The sequence below is a fragment of the Orbicella faveolata genome, unplaced genomic scaffold (genome assembly GCF_042242905.1).
Source record: "Orbicella faveolata isolate gen_17 unplaced genomic scaffold, um_ofav_v1 contig_35, whole genome shotgun sequence".
Classification (NCBI taxonomy): domain Eukaryota; kingdom Metazoa; phylum Cnidaria; class Anthozoa; order Scleractinia; family Merulinidae; genus Orbicella; species Orbicella faveolata.
Genome location: NW_028301564.1, coordinates 22,892,501 through 22,916,912, shown reverse-complemented (window position 1 = coordinate 22,916,912; position 24,412 = coordinate 22,892,501). Strand labels below are relative to the sequence as shown.

The 24,412-nt window shown below is 39.1% G+C and overlaps 2 protein-coding genes across 3 annotated transcripts in view; one reads left to right on the top strand and one right to left on the bottom strand.

Annotated features, from left to right (window-relative positions):
* Window positions 1-468: 468 nt before the first annotated feature.
* Window positions 469-24,412, bottom strand: part of LOC110065287 (gem-associated protein 5-like) — a 29,548-nt gene continuing 5,604 nt past the window's right edge. For both annotated transcript variants that reach the window (XM_020772411.2, XM_020772412.2), the window contains 22 exons: window positions 23,156-23,297; window positions 22,703-22,915; window positions 21,702-21,787; window positions 21,264-21,337; window positions 19,459-19,586; window positions 18,738-18,811; window positions 17,505-17,632; window positions 16,917-16,997; window positions 16,609-16,757; window positions 15,686-15,860; window positions 14,847-15,311; window positions 14,223-14,357; window positions 13,339-13,467; window positions 12,851-12,988; window positions 11,862-12,009; window positions 11,204-11,323; window positions 11,017-11,101; window positions 9,690-9,815; window positions 3,620-3,767; window positions 3,022-3,221; window positions 1,354-2,601; window positions 469-753 (listed from right to left, as the gene is read on the bottom strand). In XM_020772411.2, the coding sequence (XP_020628070.2) occupies window positions 547-753; window positions 1,354-2,601; window positions 3,022-3,221; window positions 3,620-3,767; window positions 9,690-9,815; window positions 11,017-11,101; window positions 11,204-11,323; window positions 11,862-12,009; window positions 12,851-12,988; window positions 13,339-13,467; window positions 14,223-14,357; window positions 14,847-15,311; window positions 15,686-15,860; window positions 16,609-16,757; window positions 16,917-16,997; window positions 17,505-17,632; window positions 18,738-18,811; window positions 19,459-19,586; window positions 21,264-21,337; window positions 21,702-21,787; window positions 22,703-22,915; window positions 23,156-23,297 (4,399 nt within the window). In that variant the 3' untranslated portion in view covers window positions 469-546. The remainder of the gene's footprint in view (window positions 754-1,353; window positions 2,602-3,021; window positions 3,222-3,619; window positions 3,768-9,689; window positions 9,816-11,016; window positions 11,102-11,203; window positions 11,324-11,861; window positions 12,010-12,850; window positions 12,989-13,338; window positions 13,468-14,222; window positions 14,358-14,846; window positions 15,312-15,685; window positions 15,861-16,608; window positions 16,758-16,916; window positions 16,998-17,504; window positions 17,633-18,737; window positions 18,812-19,458; window positions 19,587-21,263; window positions 21,338-21,701; window positions 21,788-22,702; window positions 22,916-23,155; window positions 23,298-24,412) is intronic.
* Window positions 4,404-5,574, top strand: LOC149103932 (uncharacterized). The gene has a single exon (XM_089272457.1). The coding sequence runs from the start codon at window positions 4,514-4,516 to the stop codon at window positions 5,321-5,323; it is 810 nt and encodes a 269-aa protein (XP_089128583.1). The 5' UTR covers window positions 4,404-4,513; the 3' UTR covers window positions 5,324-5,574.

Below are 24,412 nucleotides of genomic sequence, written 5' to 3'. Positions count from 1 at the left end.
TCTGTTTTTTTGATATTTATCGCACAAACATTTTGCTCGCGCTGAGTTACGTTTGCAGCTCTGACGAAATAACATGTTCCACCATTGAAATGTATTGGCCTCTCTTTGCTTGTATCACGAATTAAGGCGTAATAAAGGTTTGCTGGGATGCGCTTGATTTGAGTTTATAAATATACTTATTTGCGCGTGTGGAAACCAGATTTTTCCCCTAAATTTCCAAAATGTTTCCTCAGTACAAAGCTGAGTTTTATTTGTGGCGAACGGTTTATGCATAATGTTTATATAGGAATACGCGTAATGAGAAATAGATTATGGCAATTATATAATTTTTTTTTTTCATTTTGCAAAAAAAAAAAAAGGATTGCGGTTTGTGTAAAGTACCTTTGGACAGTCAAAGAGCGAAAAAAATTCACAATATATGTAACTGTGACATCAAACTCTTCAGAAACCACAAAAGCGGCAAAAATCTTGAATTCAACGCTTTATTGCTTCTTATCAGCACTTCAAAACAACAGAGCAGGGATGTCAAAGATGTGTAAATTGCCCTTACACTTCCTTCCTTGAGTCATATATCCGATTCAGCGTCTTTACACCTTTAAGATCAGTGGAGGTTTGAGCATAACGCTGCGCCCAGAGCAAAACATTCATCCCCAGTGTACGAAGGTCAGGGGCACGTACAGGAAGGCCATCTGGGCGTGCGCAAAGGTTTACCATTGTCAAAGCAGACTCCAACGGCGACGGAAAGGGAAGATTCTAAAAAAATGGGGAATTAACCGGTCAGATTCGCTGCGAGTAATCGTGATTGTAACGTTATCAATGAAAATCAAATGAAACGGAAATTCGTGGAGGGTTGGGTATACCTCGCACAGCGTTCCTATTTCCGGAAATCACGGAAAACGCTGTATATTCGTCACTGGAAATTTCCGGAAATCCAAACCAGAATCTTTCATCGAATGGCAAGCGCCCATCATCTTAGAGGAACGCCCAAGAAGGCGGTAAACAACAGTCTTTCAGTTTATAATGATCCGATTGTCTAACCGCCAGCGGACGAAATTTGGCGACAGGACACTCCGGGTTCGGCGGTCGGATTTAGCAATAATGTACTCACTTTGTTATCCAATTCTCGGGAAATGACATTAGGACATGAAGCCGACCAACGATAGCGAGGGGGAAAACGGTCTACATCATTAATATTGACTCGAAAGTCTTGCGCTTTGATGTTTAGCTTTGGAGGCCTTGTTGTTAAGGCATGAAAAATTTCACACACAGCCAGTACATTTTCTACAGTTACTGAACACCATTTAGTTCCTCAAATTATTTCACACAAGAGCTTAGTGACATTAAACTACAAACCTTAAACTCAAGCTGCTCAATTTCCCCTAGGACTCGTTCTTCTTCCTCCGTTAGTGATTCCAAGCTGGTTTCAATTACCACGTATCTCAAATCGATTGGAAGTTTTCCGTCCACCGTCGTCAAATCCTTAGTGTCTGTCTCAGTCGCTAGGACTGTCCTTAGTTCAGCAGAAAGCCCTCCAAGGGTTGCACGGTCATTACTGCCCTCGCCCTGTTTCTCTCCCTCATTGCCCAAAAGTGTGTCTTTGGCAACCATTCCAGCCACTTCCACCTGCGATCCAGAATGCCCAGTAGGAGCAGCACCTTCATCTTCTCTTGACTCAGTTTGAGTACTTTCTACAGGTTCACTTGAACTTTTCTTGCTAGCTGCCTCGCCTGTTGGATCCCCTTCACTGGAACTTGGAGAAAAACCCAGCGGCTGAGCCTCGTGAGCAGGTTGAGCTTTCGCTTTCTTTTTCTTTTGGTTCAATTTGCTGCCAGCTAAGTTCATCTGGAAGAATTGCTTTGACCTCTTCAGCAACATTGCCTTTCTGATCTCAGTGAGAAGATCCCTCAGATTACTTACTTTCGCCTGATGATCTGAAAGCAAAACCTCTTTGACCTTCTGCAATGTCGATTTCAAGTCTTGTTTCTCAACAAGATTACGCTTTCTGGACGAGAATGGTTCTTTTGTGTCAACTTTGCTTCTAATGTCTTCATCGACAGCAACCAGATCTACTCCTACTTCGGGAATTTCTTTTCCAACTTTCTCATCACCACTATAGTCGGAAATTGCCACAGCATTTCCGAACTTGTTTAGCTCAGTTTTCGGCGACAACTCGTCCTCCAGATTGGCCGAACTCTCGCAGATAGAACTGCTTGTCTCGCTTTCCATTTTAACCTCAACAGATACGTCTTGATGAGGTTTAAAAATTCTCAATATATTAGGGCATCTATACCATATTTCAATCATTAGAGCCTTGCAATAAAACGCGTGGAAATGCAGAAAGAACTGCGTGAAACTTTCTTCTTTCTTGGACTCATCAGACTCGTCCACACTGCGTAGTTCATGGCTTAAACCGAGAAGATTTTCCAAAGATCGAGTTCCGTGTGGCAGTAACATACAGCAGAGCTCCCGCTGCAAGACAAACAGGCAGTGTTTGCTGCAGTGAGACTGAGCCTGCAGCCAATATTGGCAAGTACTGTAAAGATCGCCTCTAAGCGCCGACAACAGTCCAAGCGTTATCTCCAGAGAAATCCTGGATAAGATCTAAAAGGAAAGTAAAGAATGAAATGGTTTTAGTTTTGTGAATGTTTTGCGCCGCTACCATACCAGGGGTTTCATTAAGGGCCGGGAACTTGGGCAAATTGACCGGTTTTCATGACGATTTTGCCCACGTGGTTTGACTATCTAGAAGAAATTTTTCTTATAAGGATTAGCTCCGTTCAAAAAGTTTTGCCCGCCTGTGAAAGCCAGTTGCCCTCCTGCTGGCAAAAATTAATGAACCATACTCCCTTAGGTTTATGATTTTTTTGATATATTCCTCTGTTTGTTCCGATCAACTATAGCAATTACTCAGCACGTGGTTGCTTAGGCCTCCTAGAACGACTGAGGTTAACTTCCATTCCCAAGTGCACACAAGTAAACAAAGGGGGAGGGAGACTACCTTAATACACCGGCTATACTAACCTCAGGCGTAGTTTCAGTTCCAGTTGAGATGGTTTCATAATAGCTTTTGAGTGTTTCATACAGAGAAGCTACCAAGTCAGGCCTAAAGGCGCCAGAATGATACCAAGCCTCTATAGCACACAGAACAAACCACTTGTTGGAATTGTTGTTGGCCATCCAAGGCGAGGCACCGCTGGTTACATCAAAATAAGAATATTTTCCTAAAACGAAATGAAACGTTAAAGAATATGAATTTCCAGACGCTTAAAAACGTGTCTAGATGAGAGAAACTCATCAATGCTAGATTGAAAATAACTGAAACCTATAGTATTACAGAAAATTAACGATAGCTACCGATGGCGAGCACGACAGTGGATTACAATATACATGCAACATGGCACATGGCACATGGCACATGCAGTATGCAGTATGCAATATACCATGTAAACTGTACACAGCATGGTTACATTTTCAACTTACTTGGTCAATCTTGCACTTTAAAATCCCTCATGAGTTTTATTAAAAACCATTATTTCGTTCGACTTCATATATATTCGTTAAATCGAGGGAGTAGTTCACATATTGCCGTATTTTCAGTGCAAACCAAACTCTAACTCACCCCATGGTTGATTCGTATTTGAGCGGCTGTTAAGAAAGGAACTTATCTCGGTTCGTGCGCCGTCTTCACATTCGGGTTGGTCGATTGCTTGCTGTTGGATGAGCGTCACGAGTAAAAGTTCATGGACACAAACATTCAACATGTGAGCCTGAAACAATATTAAAATGTTGGTACGCTGTGAAAAAATTCAATTTACAGAAATCAAGTCAAACTCGATTTGAGTGAAAACATGCTCCAACGCTACGGAATAATCGTTATTCATTTTGTAACCGAGGTTTTACCTGTCCAGGTAGTCATTAGCAAAGATAACCAAGAATCACAAAAATAGCGCGAATTTATCTTACCAGTGCATTCATAACATTATGGCAAACATTTCCTCAAGATATTTTTTTTTTTTTTTTTTTTGTAATTTTTATTTTTTTTCAACATTTTGGGTTATAATACATACAATACAACACAAGACATAACACTAGTTACAATACTTACAATACGCCATAACTACAATAGATTACATACAACAACTTATAATTACTAATCGTAGCCTAATTATACCTAAAGAATATACAATGCGTTGTTTACAATAGTGCAGCTACAAACAAAAAAAAAAAAAAAAAAAAAAAAGAAAGTAAGTTAGTGACATGCTGAGAAGGAGAAATTACAAATTAAGCTCAACTATTATTAAGAGATGGCATTAGTTTTTCCCACTTTTTGTAATGTTTATAAAGTTGGTTATTTTTGGTAGCTATTTTTTTTTCAATGTAATAAACGGTTCAGACGAAGTTCAGACGAAAAACTCATGTAGAGAGAACTGGGCCAACTTGGAGAAGTGTATCCAACTCGTCGGAAGAAGAATCCCTTTCACCGTTGGAGAAGAAAGCCAAAGTCAAGTTGCACATGTCTGATACGGTGCAATCGAGCGAAGAAGACGAAACCGCCGCTGCCGTGGAGTTGGCTAATTCTGTAATGCCGAAGCTAGACCTTGTTCTGCAGAAGTTAGACAACATGGAAAAGAAATTGGACATCCTTGAGGGTTTTGTGAAAGTGGTCGATGGAAAGGTTAACAAGTTACAGGATAAAGCTGAGCAGTTTGAAAGCTTCAGCAGGGACGCCACAACAAAACTGAAGGTGTTAGATGAAGGAATGTCGTTCGCAAATACAGAGATAGAAAATTTAAAGAAGAAAGTAAAGCTTCTGGAACAAACTATCCAAGAAAATACAGTAAACACCGAAAACAAATTCAAGGGAAAGATCGAGGCCTTAAGAAACGAGAAGTTGTATATGGAGGTGTATCAAAGACGGGAAAACCTTCGCTTCTACGGCATTGCTGAATCTTTCCACCTCTCAGAAGAAAATGTCAAAGAGGTGTTAATTGGCTTTATACAGAAGGAACTTAACATCAGCGAGGCGGATTCTTTTGAGTATCAACGAGTGCACCGCATTGGCAAGCGCGACCCATCGCAAGAAAAACCAAGACCAATAATCGCACGTTTTTTGCGATACTCCGACAGAGAGCGAGTCATGTCAAGTGCAAGAAAGCTGAAAGGAACTGGTTTCGGAATATCGCCAGACCTTCCGAAAGAAATTGTGGACCGCAGAAAGGAATTAATGCCTAAGTTCAAAAAAGCAAAAGAAGACGGAAAATCGGCGTTCTTCAAAAGATCAGAGCCGGACAAACTTTTTATTGAGGGTATACGAATCTTCTAATTTCTTTGGAACATAAACTCTCTATCTAGGTATTCATAACATGTAAGCCTCATTCACACTTGTTCTTAAAAATGGAGCTGCATGCGTGTCATCTAGTTAGCGCAATGCGTGCAAGACCTATTCCATTAGTAGCGCAATTAACAGCTTTTATCGCTGGCTACTGTTTTACATACATGTTCAATTGTAGTTGTAGGTGTTATAAATGTTTTTCTTTTGTTTCTTTTTCCTTTTCAATATTAATTAGTTTTACCTTTTTCGTGTTCAAGAGACATGCAAATTTTTTCATTAGCTCATCTACTAAAGATTACTATCTAATTCTCTGCAACTGCTCGCCTTTTCATTTAAATATGTCCTTAAAAAGTTACAAAACTTAATTTAAATTTTGGTATCCTATCCTTAAATGTTCGGGGGATAAGATCTTTTGATAAACGAAAAGCACTTTTTCATTGGTGTATGAAGGATAAAGCTGATATAATTTTTCTACAAGAGACCTACAGCACATCCGAGGTGGAAAACACCTGGAAATCCCAGTGGAGAGGAGACTTGTTTTTTTGTCATGGTTCTGAACACAGCAGAGGTGTCTTAACACTAGTCAAAGAAGGGCTTGACTGTAAATTTGAGGTATGTAAACAAGATAATCTAGGTCGGTATATCATTCTAAAAGGTCTTGTTCAAGGTCAATCTTTTTTATTTTTGAATATCTATGCGCCAAATAAGACCAACGAACAATGCATCTTTTACGACGAAATACAGAACGAATTCGACAAATTGGAAATTGACACTGATTGCAAAATAATAATAGGTGGTGACTTTAATGTTATCCGCGACCCAGATTTGGATGGATCGGGAGGATCTCCAAAATTGAAAGAATCGTCCAAAAAGATAGAAAATCTATGTTTTTCTCTTGACCTAATAGACATCTGGAGAATCAGAAACCCAAAATTAAAACGTTTCTCCTGGAGACAGAAAACTCCAATGATTCAACGGCGGTTAGATTATTGGTTGATATCAAATAATATACAGGAAGAGGTTGATAAGGTCGATATTATCCCTGCTATTAGATCTGACCATTCCGCCATTACGTTGTACATTAATGGTATAGAGAACTCAACCTATGGACCGTCTTTTTGGAAATTCAATGCAAGTTTGTCAGAAGATAAAGAATATGTAGACCTAATTAGAAACAAAATCGATGAATGGGTAGACGAAAGTAGAGAAATCGAAGACCCGCGGGTTACCTGGGATTATTTAAAATATAAAATACGCTATGAAACGATTGGTTATAGTAAGAAGAAAGCAAAAGAGAGAAGGTCAGAGCTGGTAAATTTGGAAATTAGACTAAAAGAGTGTCAGCGAAAATGTGACGAACACCCAAGTGCTGAAAATCTCTGCGATTTAGAAGTTCTCAAATCAGAATACGAACGCCATTATGATTATATAACACAAGGAGCAATCATAAGATCTCGGGTGAGTTGGTATGAAGAGGGCGAAAAGAATAGCAAGTATTTTTTAAATTTAGAAAGTGCTAAAAAGAAAAAGACATGTATACGGAAATTATCCGTGGATAATGATTCATATATAACAGACCCAAAAGAAATAATGAAAGAGATTCATGATTTCTATGAAAAACTTTATGATAGAGACTCGTATAATTTAGGTGAGAATTCAATTGATCGTTTCCTTAATGAAGTGGATACTAAAAAATTGTCTGATGAAGAGAAAATGACTTTAGATAAACAACTTACTAGATCCGAACTGTACGAAGCATTGAAGACATTTCCGAAAAACAAAACACCTGGAAGTGACGGTTTAACTGTGGAATTTTACTTGGCGTTCTGGCACGTGGTTGCAAAGTATCTCGAAAAGTCTCTAAACTTCTCTCACCAACACGGGCAACTATCAACTTCGCAAAAGCAGGCAATGATTACCCTATTGGAGAAAAAAGATAAAGATAGACGATTTATAAAGAACTGGCGACCTATCTCACTGATCAACGTAGATGTTAAAATTGCATCCAAAGCGTTTGCTAGAAGGCTGGAGCCAATCCTGCCAGAACTTATTCACCATAATCAAAATGGTTTTATCAAAGGAAGGTCTACATTTGATGCAGTTAGAACAATCGATGATTTACTTGAATTGGCAAAACTCACAAATACAACAGGTATTCTAATGGCAATTGACTTTGAAAAGGCATTTGATTCTCTGGACCATACATATCTATTTAAAGTATTGGAAAAATTCAATTTTGGACCGTATTTTTTACAATGGGTAAAAACATTTTATACAAACATATCCAGCTGTATCTTAAATAACGGCTTTACTACAGATCTTTTCTGTATCCATCGTGGTGTACGACAAGGTGACCCTCTATCACCTTTATTATTCATCTTAGCTTTGGAAGTTCTCGCATGTCAAATCAGGCAGGATAAAACCATACAAGGAATAATGGTCAAAAACGTGGAGATCAAACTCACGCTTTTTGCAGATGACATGACTTGTTTTCTAAAAGACATAAATGCATATTCGCGACTTTGTACAACTTTAAAGGTTTTTTCATTGCATTCTGGTCTCCGAATTAACGACGATAAAACAGAAGTTTTTGGTATCGGCCCACATAAACTAGTACAAAATGACTTTACTCACAAAGTGCGAAAATCAATCAAGATATTAGGTACCGTTTTTGACTATCACAAACCATCACGAGACAAAGCAAACTTCGACTCAATATTCAAATCTATTAAAAAAACGCTGAGTATGTGGAAGTGGAGGGGTCTTACCCTGATTGGTAAGATTCAAATAGTTAAGACCTTCATTATTCCAAAATTTTTGAGTAAAGCGACTGCAATCTCAACATCAAACGATCTTGTCAAGGAGATAAACAGACTGATTTTCGGTTTCATTTGGAAAGGTAACGATAAAATTAAACGGACCGCGCTTATCAATGATATTGAAAATGGAGGACTAAAAATGCTTGATATTGAATCCATGATATCGGCTCAAAGAGTGATGATCTTAAAAAAGTATCTAGGAGAGAGCAACAGCACTTGGAAAACTATTTTAGATGATTTCTTTTTTGGAAATATAGGTGGAAAACTCATCCTGTTCTGTGATTTTGAAACTAGTAAACTACCGGTTCATCTTCCAATATTCTACAAAGAGTGTCTAGAGGCATTTCGTAATTTAAAGAAATCCAAGGTAGCCACCTATGAGGATGTTGTAGACCAAATTATTTGGAATAATAGGAATATTGTGATACACGGAAAATCTCTTTTTGAAAAACATTTGTTTACTAAAGGAATTGTTAAAATTGGTGACTTGTTATCCGATACGGGTAAATTTCTTGAAAGCCCTAAAGTGTTGGAAGCGAATCTATCTCCAATCCAGTACTTCAAATTAATAGGAATTGTAGATGCCATACCAAAAGAATGGAGATTAATTATCAAAGAATCACATATTCAACATCAGCAACTATATCCTCAACAGCATTTGGATACAGTGTATATTTATATCGACGAAACCAAATCGGATCTGTTAAAAGCCTCTTCAAAACTTTTGTATAAAGGATTTAAAACAAAGAAACAAACTCCTCCAACCGCCAAAAGGAAGTTGAAGGACAAATATCCAGAGGTTATAGAAGACTGGAAAAAAATTTATTCTTTACCATTCACTGTCACACTTGAAACAAAAATTAGAGAGTTCCAATATAAATTATTAAACGATATAATTTTCACAAATGAGAGGTTATTCCGTTTTAAAATGATTGAATCACCAATGTGCACCTTTTGTTTGAAAGAGGTCGAGTCCCTCGAACATTTGCTCTTTTATTGTGATACAACAAAAGACTTCTGGCGGGCTTTTTCTTCTTGGCTTTCAAACCAGAATGTATCTTTGGACACTTTGACATTTGAAAATATATTGTTTGGAGTGTTCAACAACAACGAAGACTTTATTATCCTGAATCACTTGATACTGCTAGGAAAGTTTTTTATTTATAAATGTAAATTAAATAAAATTAAACCAACATTAACAATATTCCTCAAGATATTCGATTACCGCAGATGAGTTGCACAATTTACCTTTGATACAGAAACCTATTGAGATCAATTATCAAACCCAAATAGACTGTCCAATATAAGTAAATGTACAATAAGAACGTTGTTAGTTTATTTGCCCAACTTACCCAAGTTTTACTACTGAACATTTCATGTTACGAATGCTCTTCATCATTATCATTTTTATTTTGTTTACGTTTTGAGTTTTTTTTGTTCTTTAACCATGTGTCTGTTCTAATTTATTGCAAATGATTCATTACTGAGGGTTCACCCTCCCTTTCCATAACGAAGTGAGTGATTATCTAGGCTCCTACCTCAACTCCAGCAAACTCTTTCAAAATTTCATGACACCCTTGCCAGTTTGCAGTCACCAAATAAGAATGCGTAAGGCGGAGAGCCAGAGAGCTGGCAAGCTCAGGTTCACCACAAATTGATGCAACCTAAATAAAATACAGCAAAGTAAAAAATTATTCTAGAGCATTTCACCTCGGTATAAACCCCAGAGATCCTAATTAAATCAATACAATATCTCTCTGCAAATGGTCATGTTTAGCTGTGTTTTCGCCACCCGTCTTCTTATTTAACTGTGTATTCTAATTACCGAAAATTATCGCTTGTTGAAATGCTCTGCAGTTGTGAATTCGAGTTTTAGTCCCGCAGTAGGGAACTCTTTTCCGCCGGTGGTCTTTGCAACTGGTCAGGAGTTAACACCAGAAGAACTTCTTAGATTAACCAAAATCCAGCTTCTTCTGACGACTGGAGTCGGATTTTGCTGTAACCTAACAGTACTGTTTATTCCAATGAAATAAAATTCTTCTGCTTGAGATTGAAAGAGATCTGAAGGAAAGTATTAGTGATATCAAAGACACAGCAACTGGAATGCTTCTGTAATTCAGCGTCCATCACTTGTCCAACCAAGACTATAGATGCCCGGCGACCTTTTAGAAGTTTACAGTAACGCACGTAGAAAAATCTGGCACCGTCAAATAGTAAGTAAGTAAGACTGTGCTATGGTTATCCACGTGAATGATCTAAGAGTACGTTCCTTTGGGATGATCCGGATGAGGATCAGTGATCCAAGATCACTCGGATACAAATATATCATTTGTAACTACTGATAGACTAGCCCGCCTAGACTAGCACAGCTATTCGCGGGTCAGTCCAACTGTAAAATGTAGATTTTATTAAGAAATAAAACGATGAAAATGCTGAAAATGATCATGGTTTGAACAATTCTGATAAAACTCTATGCCTATTTAATAATGTTGATTCGTTTATTTGTAAGAAACTAGGTTCTTTTGTATATGAAGCATTGCATACAATCAAGAGAAACTTGTAATCCTATTTAATTTAATGTGATTAGTGGTATTTCATGTTATCTTTAACTTTTTTTCTTTTTATATTTTTATATATTGTTATTCAAGGTAATAGCACCCAAATATATGGGAATACCAATAAATTGTTGCTGTTGTCGTTGTCATGGTCCATCAAAGGGGCCGATGAATTCGTGACTAGAATGGATTCATCAGTTACTTTGATGAACACGATCCGAGTGATTTTGGATCACTGATCCTGACCCGGATCATCCCAAAGAATCATCGCACCCTAATAGTCCAACGTTCAAGGGATCCAGCAAAATACCTGAAGTGCAGTCCTGAGAGAAGGCTGGTCTCCGCGACGACACAACACCCTTACTGCATCAGCCGATGAATGAACTGCCAAGTAACTGTTAAGGAGAAGACAGAAACACAACTGAGCACCGGTTCATTCGGAATCATTCGATTGGTTAGGAATATATCGGAATGAATTGTCGTAATAAAACGCTCACCATTTGGCGGCTTGCTCAAAGGAATTATCTGTCTCTAGCTTTCTGGCCCAGGTGCTGTACAAGTCGAAAAGTACTGGGTCTAATGGTGAAAGTCGCACCTTAGCCAATGCGATCGCTTCCCTGAAGAGTGAAAAAAAGCAAACGATTATTGGTAACATACTCTTGTAAAACCTTTGGCAGTTTATAGTACGTTACAAATGAATTGCCGTACTCTCCTAAAAAGCTAACGCTAGCAAAAAGTCTGAGGTGCAGTGCCGTTAAACTGGACAATGCTTGTTTCAATTTTTTTGTTTCGAGCTGAAAGCACTGACAGCGACACGTTCTTAAAGCTTTGTTCAACGTTTTCAAGTAGCTTCTCCGTGTATAAGAATGGACCTTTTGATTGCAGATTAAAGATTCTACACTCTTTCCTGGAAACACGAAAAACTGTTGTATGTAGAATTGTTTAGGATCTACAAAGAGCAGCTAAGTCTTAGTGCCAAAAATTGTCTAGTTTCAGTGCTCGACCGCGTTGCTTGTCAACCAAGGAAAGATAAATTTCTTGTGCAATTTGCAAAAGATACGAGTTTAGTAACAGTTGTGGCGTACAGCTCCTCAAAAAAACATACTAACTCTATGTGAAACCTCCGAGCTGACATCAACTGCAACGTTAGCGTACCTATACATAGCTTGCTTCTTGAACACATCAATAGCTTTGTATATGTCATGGCAAGCCAAGTAATACAGTACAGCACGTTGATGCTGACCGTGCGATTCAAGCTGGTCAGCAAACGCCCGCGTGGTAGCCAGCCACACGTCTCGTCCAGCTGAAAGAACAAACGAGTGTTTATACACGATAACTTACTGTGATTGGTCAACCGAAGTATGGAAATTGGGTTAAGGTAAACAGGAGCATAGTAAGCTCCCAATGGACTAATGCACGATTACGTCACGCGGTCAAAATTCACCACCAAGCATCGTTTGCGAAAACGTTTCTCAAACCTCAGGTACTTTCGTGTTGCTTTCACGAGGGTATTCTTTTAATCTTCGCTGCTTCGGGAATTTTTCCACGATAACATTTGCAATTTGCATTTTAAAAGCGAGGCTTGGTGGTGAAATGTGCTAGTCTGATGTCATCATGCATAAGGGCTGTTGCGGTTTTACTGTTGGAACTACTCCAATAAGCTAAGTTTATGATTAGCTCTGGTGAAAGAGAGTTAGTCTTGCAATGTTTAAGGATCCACACTTGAAGAGTTAAACGAATATGGTTTAGTGGTCTTAAGTAGTTCAAACTCTACAAAGTCTTATCACGTGTGCCCAAGGAGAGCTTTTAGCATCAGTTCCGAATCCATGTACACCAGCCTTATTTTACAGTGTCCTATTCACTTAAACCACAAAACTAACTTCGTACTACGCATTTGATGTCGCAGCTAAAATCACTAGAGCGAGTAACAGTTGTTCTGAAGGCATTAAGCCTCAAGTACCGGGGAATTAGTAACAGCTACGTCAATGAAAGTTGAACTTTGTCCTGATAAGCTAATAAACTAGAAAAACGTTTTTTCTTCCGCACTAGCTCTTAGACTTCGGTCATTTACAAGCGGAGTGTTTTTGGTGTAAACGAACAGTTTACGTTAGAATAGAAATGACGGCAATGTAAAAGTATTTTACCAAGAGGACTGAGAGAAACAAGCCATTCTGTGAGCTGCTTGCTGTTAGCCGCCATTTCAAGCGCTCCGCCCAGGTTTCCTTTCCAGATCTCTAACTGAAGCTTGTAATCAAGGTTACCACTCTCCTTATGGTGCTGACCTGCGCGAGAACAAGGTAGACGAAAAGGGCATCTAGTCAGAGGAGTCAAAAAAAAAAAAAAAAAAAAAAAAAAATCTGGAGTTTGTCGGCTCAGGTTGGCAACACTTTGTAGGAGAAAAGGAGCAAGCCCAAATTTTTCAAGTTCGTTGTTCATAATCCACCACAACCATGAACCATCTTAACAAATTATTACGTCAGGGTTTGCTTTTGATTTTAACGTAATTTTGCCCGGCGGGGAAAACAAATCCTTAGAAAACTAAGTTCTATCCAACACAATTATACAGAATGATTGAAAACTAGCTATTACAAATTAAAAATAACGTCAAAACAACAACAACAAGACTAAGTACCCTCTGTCGAAAACATTCTGTAAGCGCTACGCCTGTCAGCGAACAGCCCGAGGTTGACGAGTCCTTCAGATTCAGCTGCCCCGTGTGAAGCCGAGTCAGCAGAGATTTTTGCAGTGTCGCGTTTCTGACCTGTGAACAACAAATTGATAATTAAAACCGAAAGACGTGCTATAAAATTGGGCTTGTCGTGCAAGAACAGTGTTCATTTTACAATCTGCAGCTTGCGAACAGGCGCACGAAAAAATAGGATGGAAGCGCAGCGCACCAAGCCAATCTGCCCCTGTTTTCGCGCACCGTTTCTCGCGCTGCAACCCAACAAACTGAACGCCTGGAAGAAGCTACAATGGGCGACAAAAGTGTGGAGACACTTGGCAGTAAAATTCACAGCGCCTACACAACATTGAATTCGGGGGCCGGGGGTATCATAGAATTAACGCTACATGCAAATAAAATAGACTAAGTGCTTAAATATCGAAAAGCGCCATTTTATTGAAGTGTCTCAACTACTTTTGTCGCTCATTTTAGATTAAAATCAGTTTAGACGGAAATGTTCGATTTGTTTTCGACTGAAGGATACCAAAGACTACCGAGTTATCAAGGTTTTGAACAGTTTAGTCCCTGGAAACGAAAACTAATGCATGGCTACACGAAAAACTTGAACTAATGTAAATTTTCCCTGAAGGTTCAATTCACCCAATCACTAGAGATTCCCCGAGACTGACTTCACAACATTCTGTACGGAAGGTATTTCCTCCAGCGACCAGTTCTTGACCTAAATGAGGATTGAAAACGTCCTGCTGGGTGAACAAAACGGACACGAAACCTTTTGTTAGAGTTAGGAATGTGTAGGATAAGGAAAGATCACATAAGATTTAGCACCCTACCATAAATCATCTTGGCCAGTTCAATGCATTCTTCTCGTGTCACTGTTTTTGATTTGCTGTCCGCGACAGCAGAAAGTGGAAACATGGATTTGACTTTTCTCTTTTTCTTGGAAGATGAGGCTGTCTCCAGAGTCACTGAAAATTGAAAATAATTAACAGATATTCACCTCAGTGTCGGTGAAAGTGGCGGATATTACCTCGCCGCGAAACAAGCTGAATAACTAACGGACCAAAGAGTAACTTCATTTATTTAAGAGTAACTTTATTTGAAACGGGAAGCCATTTTGTTTTTCTTCGGCTGCTCGGAGGTGAATAGTACTTGGCTAAGAGGATTAAAAAAAAATGAACAAAAGGATTAAACCCGCCATGTTTAAGTTAAAGCGCTTAAATTCTTAGGGGGGAATGTTTGGATTTTACTTCAACGGTAATTTATTTGCCTCTGTAAATTGATAAAAAAAAATGTTCTTTTTCAAACAATTCCATTGATTATTTTTGTCCTTTCTTAACGCACTCGCTTTATCCAATACGAAAAGGGTCATTCATTAGTCGTTGTACAGGCAGACCAACAAGTTTTGAGACATTTTGAGAGCTTTCGTACATATGACTGTAAAAGTTTCAATTCACCTCTGGACCGCAATGGAACAACTGGTTCTTGGTTAAAGACGACATCCGAATTTGCCTTCTCACTCGCCCTGCACGTGTCAACAAGATTCGCCTCATTCTCTGACGTCATTTCCGCTTTCGGCTCCATTCCCCTGCCGCACTCATTTCCTTCATCAGGTTCTATCACCGCCACTGCGTGCTCGGTTATCACATCCTTGGGTTTCAAGATCTGTTCCTCTTGATCTGTAACCGTGTCTGATCCTTGTTTAGGTTCTGTACTTTGGTTAAGTGAGGTTGATTCTGCTTCATTGCAGTACTCACTGGGAGTCTCAGTAGCTGGCTTTACACCTACAGCACTCTGTTCAAGTTTGGACACTGTCTCTTGCCGCCATGATTCCTTCTCGGTGGAATCTGCCTTTCCTTTTCCTTTTTGTTTGCTCTTCTTGTTCTTAGACGACTTTCCAGACGAATGGCTTAGTTTTTTCTCTGGATCAAAATTAATAACAATAGTAAGCAACAATCGAATGCACGCTCGTGGCGTGAGCAAAACTAACTCGGCCTCGCCAGAGCATTACCATTAGCAATTTTACAAAACAATTCATTCATGCTTCTAGCTGTGGGTAATTGAGTTATGATGCACTTGGGAAATTTGGAGAGCACTCGAGAAACTGAAAGTTTTGATGCACTTCGGAATTTTCGCTTTTTTCGTGCTCTGAAAAACTTCCAGCGTGCATCATTGCTAGTAGTCGTACCCTCTCCCGAGAGCGTAGCGTTGCGTGACAGAGAGAGAGAGAGCAAGAACTGGACTACATAACTAGATGATGTACGCTAAAGCGTGAATCAATGGTTAAATGACCCACCTGAAATCGGTGGCTGTCGATGTTGTTGCAGTGAAGGTCTCCAGGGGCGCACGGTTCCATCCTCGCCTCCACTGTACGCCAAGTCAGGATCAAGATAACTCCACACTACACACATCACACGGCTGCTGTGGCCACGGAAATTGAACAGGGCTTCTCCTTTAACCACATCCCAGATCTACGAGTAGCAAGGATTAATCTGTAACGAGTTATGCAACCAAGATACAGTAATGGTCATTGATATCTAAGGCAAACTGGCGTACTATGATTCTGATTGGATCTTTGATTGGTCCAAATTTCGCAGCTATGCCCGCTTAAACGGATCGCTCAAAAGTTGTCTGTCCAACAGGTTTGGTTCAACTCCTAACTAACTGACTTTAAATTACATGAATGTTCCTAACATTGTCCCACGCATTTTCCGCAAATGGATGTTCCATTCATTTATTTATAAAGATGGAAAAAATCCAGAAGTTCAATGCGCATTGGCGAAATATCGATCCGGTCCGTTTCGGCCCAGTCAATAAACACATTCCACCAATGTTTCACAAACTGAATGTACATTACATCAGTTGGATCAGTGGCATCAGTTTAACAAATAGATTCCATGTTGCCGTGCGTCTGTTCAGCAATTAATTTCAGATGACGTCAAAATGTGGTACGAACAGAAAAAGGGACACATGAGGCGATAGCCGAGTGTGTCACTTATGTTCATACCACATTTTGACGTCTTCTGTGATCTATAACTGAACAGACGGTCGGCAAAATGGTATCCACTTGTTTTATATAATACAGAAACGAAAAAGAATGCTAATGACGTCATCAGTGCGTCTGTCCTCTGATAGATCATAAGTAAGAACCAATCAAAGTAGGGGGATAATTTGACTAATTAGTTCCTGTGAGCTTACGCAGTAACACGCTTGCATTACCTGGGCAGTTCCATCATAAGAGGAAGAGAGAAGAAGTTCAAACTGATGAGGACTCCAGCTCAAATCTGTGACTCTGCCTGAGTGACCTGCCAGCTGACGAAAACTCTCCGTAATGGGAGCTGAGCGTGATGACGAGCTGGACGAATCACCTGTCGGGGGGTAAAACAAGGCCTGGCATTAGTACAAAATATAACAATAAACCATAAAGGAACACGAATTTAATACAAACGATGACCTTGAAAAAATTAGGCTAAACTTTTCAAGATGTGCAAACCGTGAGTAGCTCCTTTAAGAAAAGGCGTACGTACCTAACATACTGGCAAGATCATGGACGTGAATTGTAGACTCATTAGATCCCGAAGCCAACCAGTACTTACAGCTACAACTATCTACAAAGTGAGACACACTAGTTAGTAGCCTGCATGACTGGGGACTTCGTTAGAGGCACTTTCTCGGAAAAGAGCGCTGAAAAAGAGCTCATTTTCGTCCTGGCAATTCCGTTTCGCATTTCGAGTTCGAATCTTACACTTTGCCCTCGTGTCTCGTAATTCGTGTTTGTCTCGCCACCGCGAAAAGTGTAAGTCATGACTGCGACGTGGAAAGCAGTACAAATTGCGGGCCGCGAATGTGAAGTGAGACACAAGCGCCATATGTGAGGTGCGATATGTGAAGAGCGATGTGTGAAAAGCGATAAGTGAAGCGCGATGTGTGAAGTGCGATGAGTGAAGTGCGATGTGCAAAGAACGATGTCGTGTCTTTGAATGTCACGTGAAAATCACGAACTTGAGATGCCATAAAGACGAATGCGAATTGCGAGACGTGAATGCGAAGTGTACAAGACGAATGGCGCAAAAAGGAAGACCCGGGACAGCATACAGTTGAAGTTGGCAGTGTACCTGTACTATTAGCTTCTGTAGTGACTTCTCCGTAGCCATGATGCCACACAAGGGTGGTAATGCTTTTCTTGTGTGTGATGATAATCCCGATTTGCAGCAAGTCTGGCGGTACATACACTTCGATTGACCTGGAAAACGAAAGACAACACGGTCCATGAAACTTATTGCAACAATTGCAATAGCCAATGACACACTCGTGAAAGAATACAGAGGTTGGTCATACAGGCTCATACCTGTAGCAGTGTAACATACTAATCATTAGATCGGTCTGTATCTCCCCAAATATCGACCCTAGAGAAACAGAGTCTCTTGAACAAATGTAAGCCCCAAACGGAAGTTCTCGCAACTTTGCCATATAATTTGCGTTTCAATCTTGGGAGAGCATGTGAAATACTTACCGCGTAAAAAAACATTGAGTTTAGTTTACACTTGAATAAATGGCATCATTAATCGAACTGTAAGAGAACTGCCGGTGGAGGATGTCAAGGGATAGCGTTGAACGGTCTCAAATACCAGACACTAGTAGGCGGGAATCACAATGTACTGTCCAGGCAAAGGTCATCGAATCCATTTTAATCCAGATTCGATCCCGTTAAGCAACGACGGACAACAACAACAAAACAACAACAACAACAACAACAACAACAACAACAACAACAACAACAACATCCTCTTTATTACCCTTTTTTCATTAAGTAATACAGAATATATAAAATATTGCTAAGAATTAGGGTTCTGGCAACCCGAAATAACCACTAAGTTAAAAATACCGGGTTGCCAGTTTACAAATTGGTTAGTCAAGTTTTGGCCGGACACAAACACGTACACACGGTCACACATACAAATATAATAAATATATATATAACATATCAATCGTATCAACAAATGGGAGAACTGAGACCATGATGTAGTGTTTTTTTTTATTATTGTTATTATTTTTAAATCTTATTGTAGATTTCTAATACTTGTATAGTTTTAGGTTATTTATTGTTGCAATGTGCTTTTGATCGCCTGGTACGTTAAAAAGCGCGCTATAAATCAATAAATTATTATTATTATTATTATTATTATTATTATTATTATTATTATTATTATTATTACCACGAAACGCTCAACTTACGTCCGCTGTAACAGTAAGAATTTCTGGAACGAAATCAAGCTTTAACGAAATTCAGATCCATGACCAGTGATCTGGGTGCGTAAATCCTTTACCACTGACCAATAGATACTTACCCATCTTCATTGCCAAGGGCTAGCACAGAACCATCTGGGTTCCAAGACACATCTGTTCGACCAAACGGCTTGTGCTGTTCATGTAAATAGAAAAAAAAAGAATTAAAAACAGGTCTTGGAATTGCACTACTCATGCCTATTCAAATAAAAGCATGAGAAATAAGAGTCACAGGCCCTCATTTCCTGAAGTATTGTACCCTGGATGATCCCCAAGATTGTGTTAAGCCTGGGATCAGACCGGCTCTTAGCCAAATTACCCCACCACCCCATCACACTATCTCAGTCACAAACGCAAGTGCACACCACTTCTGGGTGGAAAGAGGCACTGTGAAAGTATGGCCACCAACAACCAACAACCAGAACTGAAACTATTACATGCACACTCATTAAAGCAGTTTTCAATATTGACAATCGCAAAACAAAAACCAAACCAGCTACTTACCAATTAGACTACTCAAGCAATCTCAAACCGTAGTAAAACCAAAACCAAAACCAAAACCAAAACCAAAGTAGTTGCCTGATTACTTTCGACACTCGGTTGAAAACCGCCCTGACCATGATTAGATCATCATACCATTCCTAAGTTCAAATTCTCCTTACTCAATGCCCTATATTGCTGGTGGTTTCAGTTATTCCTGCGACCTTTCTTTTTGGCATTTCATTGACATTCAAAGTTGATAAATCATCTGAGAGGAAAATTTAGGACAGTGTATATACAAACTTTGAGGTCATTTGTCTTCAAGATCAGGGCATTTACATCCACAGCATCATCCATGAAATGTCCAGCCCTGTGTTGAAGGACACTCCCGTCTCCTGCACAGCTGTACACATTAAGTGTGCTACTGTCCGCTGGATAAAAACCAAAACAATGCCTGAATTTACACTACAGACACAAACGTGGGAAATGTTAATTAGTGCATCTGAATAGAGGTAAAGTCTGCGTCAGGGCAAATGGCCCAAACAGCTGGAGTTTATTCTGGTTTTGGAGTATTTCTACTCCCCCTGGATGGGATGCTAGTCCACTGCAGGGTTGTATCCCAGTTTTAAATTCGTCGGTACCCACCTAGATGCCTGGATGGAGAGAAGCACTGTGAGAGTAAACTGTCTTACCGAATAACCCGAGAGAATCTGAATATGTTGAATGCCTTACTTGTCTGCAAGCACTCACACAAAAGCACAAACAGGTTGCATTGTATTTATATTATGTTCATCACTCATGAACACTGTGACGCAAATGTACATATAGTTAGGCAGAACAAATAATCAGTCTTGAACATGTTTTTGTACAGATAAACAAAATTATGCTCCCTCATCATAGGCCTGCAATGCGTGCAGAGAGCATAGCATTATAATCTAGCTCTCTGCACGCATTGCAGGCCTACGATGAGGGAGCATTATATTACGCTCCCTCATCATAGGCCTGCAATGCGTGCAGAGAGCATAGCATTATAATCTAGCTCTCTGCACGCACTGCAGGCCTATGATGAGGGAGCATTGCAGAAGCTAGTCATAAAAGGGGATAAGTGACGATTTTGGTTGCTTTTCTTTTTTTTTTTGCTCCAAATTAGCTGAATTTTTGCATGTGGTCTTCAATGTAATAGAAAAATGTGTCCCTGTATTTTTGCCGCTGGTTTTTGCTTCGCTTTATAAAGACGCCGCTAGGAAAACCGAGTGGTTTTTTGCGTACGCAATATCCCGAAAACGAAGCAAAGTTTGGCGGAAAAACTATGGGACATTGCTAAACATACCTAAGCAAAACTGCATGCGAAATTTGGAGCGTTTTCGACAAAGTTCACTTTTGATTAAAATACCTAACGCCCTTTTCCCGCCGCGGCTGCAAATAAACGAAGCTGGGCCTTTGTTATGATAAACAGAGCCGATCCTTTATTATAATAGCCAAGCCAAGCCTTTGTTATAAGTCGAAGTCTCGCCTCGGTTTATCATAACAAAGGCTCGGCCTGCCGTGACCGCAAGGACTTTGATTTCACTTGGAAAGCAGCAAAATGTCAATTTCACGCAACGTATAAGCTCAAAAATGTTAATTTTAGGTCAAAAAAGGTTTAAATGTTGATTTCACGTTAACACTCGATCGATTCACGTGTTGTGTTCACGTCACAATAGCCGATGTAAACAATCTGTTCCCAGATTTCCGCTCTATATGCTGTGGGATTTGGTTTTGACTTCATACACTATAAACAGTCTGCCTGTTTGCTGTTCAACAAATAAACTCCTAAAGACATGGCTAGGAAAAGCCAAGTTTTTTGCCTATGTTTTAACTCGAAAACAAAGCAAAAACCAGCGACAAAAATACAGGGACACGTTTTTCTATTACATTGAAGACCACATGCAAAAATTCAGCTAATTTGGAGCAAAAAAAAAAGAAAAGCAACCAAAATCGTCACTTATCCCCTTTTATGACTAGCTTCTTCAAATAGGCAGAGCTTTCCTAAATTCCACAAGGGACATTATGTCCCTTTAGTTAGTAAAATGACATAATAGATACATGTAAGAGTGCTCTCATAGTACCTGCTTTGGGACAAGGAGGACCCCAAGATAGAGAATACACTGTCTTCTTGTGATATGTTGAAGAACTCTCAGCCCTGGAGGAAATCCAAACAAAAAACAAAAAAAACAGAAAAAGAAACAAACCTCAATGATCGTGACACAGGCAGGGTAAATTGAGTGTAATTTAAATTTATAACTGTATCAATCAAAATGAACTAAAAAAAAAAAATAAATTAAAAAAAAAAAACATATTTCTAAGAGAGATATATGTTTTGCTCCAAAACAAAATTTTTAATATAACAATGCATATCAACTTCTCTCAGATTTTGCATAAAACACAAGCCATCTATGACATATGCTATTTAGAAGAAATAAATTATTTTGGATGTTCCATAAAGTGCTGAAGGTTCACCTTACACTATTATTAATGCAATAAAGCTACTTGACTGTACTGTATACCTTTTAGAGATGATATTATAAACTCCAACTTGCCCATCATCTGCTCCAAAAGCAACAAGTCCTTCCTTGCTTGGATGCCATTTTACCTATAAGTATATTAAACACAAAGAACAAATTAAACATAATATATAGATTTAGGCCAGCCTAAAAGCGTAGCTCCTGGGCCAGGATGTTCAGAGCCTGAGTAAGCTAGCCCAGGAAAAGGTAGAATTTTGATATGAGTTTTCAACTTTGTGGTGAGGTTTTCTGTATATTGTTTGGCCTTCTGTTTTGAGTTTTAATAATCACCATATACACAAAACAAAGCAGCAAAAAACATTTGTATAAAAGAAAAAGTTATAATTCGGTTAACTTTTAATCCTGAGTTAACGTTAACCGTCTTCTGATCAATCCTGCCCTGTTTTCAACCAGTTAACCTGACATGAGCCCCCAATCCAATCGAAAACCAGCACTTGGTCAGCAGTCAACTTCAAAAAAATGCGTGACCTCGATGAGCTGTAAACTTAAGCCCTCGATATAGTCACATGATACTGGTCAGCGGATACCTTGTTTTGACAGATTTCAATTGATCATAACATGGATGTCCAATATCAAAGAAGTTCATGGTAAAGCAACAGTGCATATCTCTGTCAACCTATTATTTGGAGTATGGCCGCCATGTTGTGAGACTCTGTCACCATCGCCGTCACTGTCGCTGTTGCCGTCATGCGTACGTACCCACGAGCAATACCGCTAGCCGACAACCACGAGAAAATCAACTCATGGGTTTCCTTTTCTTTCCTATAGGAGTATGGGGCTTTGCTTGGCAGCCCTTTGGGCCGCTGGAGCTCCGCTAATAATCGTAATATTTTAAAAAATGAAAAAAAAAAAAAAAATTTCTCAAAAGAAGTTCCATGAGTGCAGTGCATGAATTTGTTTCTGTCCTGCAGCACTGTTTATAATAAAAGTACCTGTAGGATTTCAAATGCACCACAGGGACCCCAACTAAATTGCATTCTTACCACCATTACTTTTGACTTGATTCCTTGCCACAAGACCAAAGCTTCATAAGGTCCCACAGATGAAGCTGTTTGCCAAACCCGAAGCATGTTATCCCCAACCCCTATTCCTAATGTACCAGGATCCAAGGGGGAGATAGCTAGGGAGTAGGCAAAACCACCCAAGGTGGGTAAGGTATGGAGACTTCGCAAATGTTGAGGATCCCAGATTATAATCTGCAAGGCAAAAAATATGTTTGTAAATTCTCTCAACAAAGTGATGTCCATGCAATTCTTAGTTCATAGTTCTAATTAAACTGTTTTGTGTAATGTACCAACTAAGATAATATTGCCTTGCAACAATCTATTCTTATTTCATGAATAATTTGTATGAGAAATTTGACACCATTTTCAAATCTACATGGAAAGCCTAGTTTGAAATTTTATCGTGTATGTCTAATCATAATATCACGTTACCTGTCTGTCCAAAGAAACTGTCATGATTCTACTGCCAGCGATATCGCAGCTAATATTAAACACAATTCTGGAGTGACCCATGCCAAAGGTTTGGTGTTGGTCTTTTCCTTCTTTGCTTAAATCCCACAACAAAAGTTCACCACTATGTGAAGAAATCAAGAACTACATGATTGTATATTAAGATTGTCATGTTCTGTCAGTTCAATTTTGTTTAACTGAATTAGTTATTAAATTCAAAACCTGCATAAAAATTTGAAACAAATAATTCACTAACAGAAAACGAAAATGGGTTATTCCAGAAAAAATACACCCCCCTCCCCCGACGGATTGCAAGCATTTTTGACCCCCCCTTCTGACCAGATTTCCCAGACTGCTAGAGGCCCCTCCCGTCCGGATTTCCAAGCTCAAGGACCCCTTCCCGCCCGGATTTCCATTTTTTTTAAAGGCCCTAGGAAACAACAGGCAATAGAAAAGGTGTAACATTTCATCCAAAAGATCCCCGTTTATTAGAATTTTAAAAGCTCAGCAAATATTGCAAGTTCTGCGAGTTAAATTTCAACATTTTTTAAATCAGAGTATTCAAATGATTGATCACTCTCTCCTCTAAAACGCCATTTGCCTTTTTCTGTACCACAACAAATGTACAAGATAAGAAATTTATAAGTCTTAAAAATTATGTAAATGTAAGAAAAATTACAGCAATAATGTCCTTAAGGCGACTATAAATAAAAACTATAATTTCAGTTTTCGGTTACAAGACGGCCTACATTGGCAAGTGTTTACAAGATTGAGTCCCCGTTGTTAGGACTGTTAGTGTCACATTTAGAGAAAGCTTTTCGAACTAGACTAATTTTAAATTTCCCTGTTACCTTTATGGGTCTGTAGGTCAACTGGAACTCTTGCCTTTCTTTCAAGCATTCAAGTTTTTATGTGTAATGCCCATGCCCTGGCTTCCATAAACTTGTCTTTTACCATATCGATCGTAAGGCATAGATAATAAAGTGGAAGTAGCCGAGATAAAACTGCTTAAAACTCTTGTAGATCCGAGAGGAATCTTCAATGTGAAATAATCAAAGAACTTAATATTGGGGTATATCACGGCATTTACTGTGAGCATAATGTTGGACAACCTGGATTCCACAAGAAAACTAATTGTTTCGGCGGATCTAATTACTTTGCATGGCAGTATCATATCCACGATTTTACGGTTACACATCGTAAGAGGTAAGAAAGAAATTATACGCAAATTGTGCATAC

What these genes read in the sequence shown, in the direction of transcription:
- LOC149103932 (XM_089272457.1), top strand. Translation starts at nt 4,514, where the DNA reads ATGTCTGATACGGTGCAATCGAGCGAAGAAGACGAAACCGCCGCTGCC.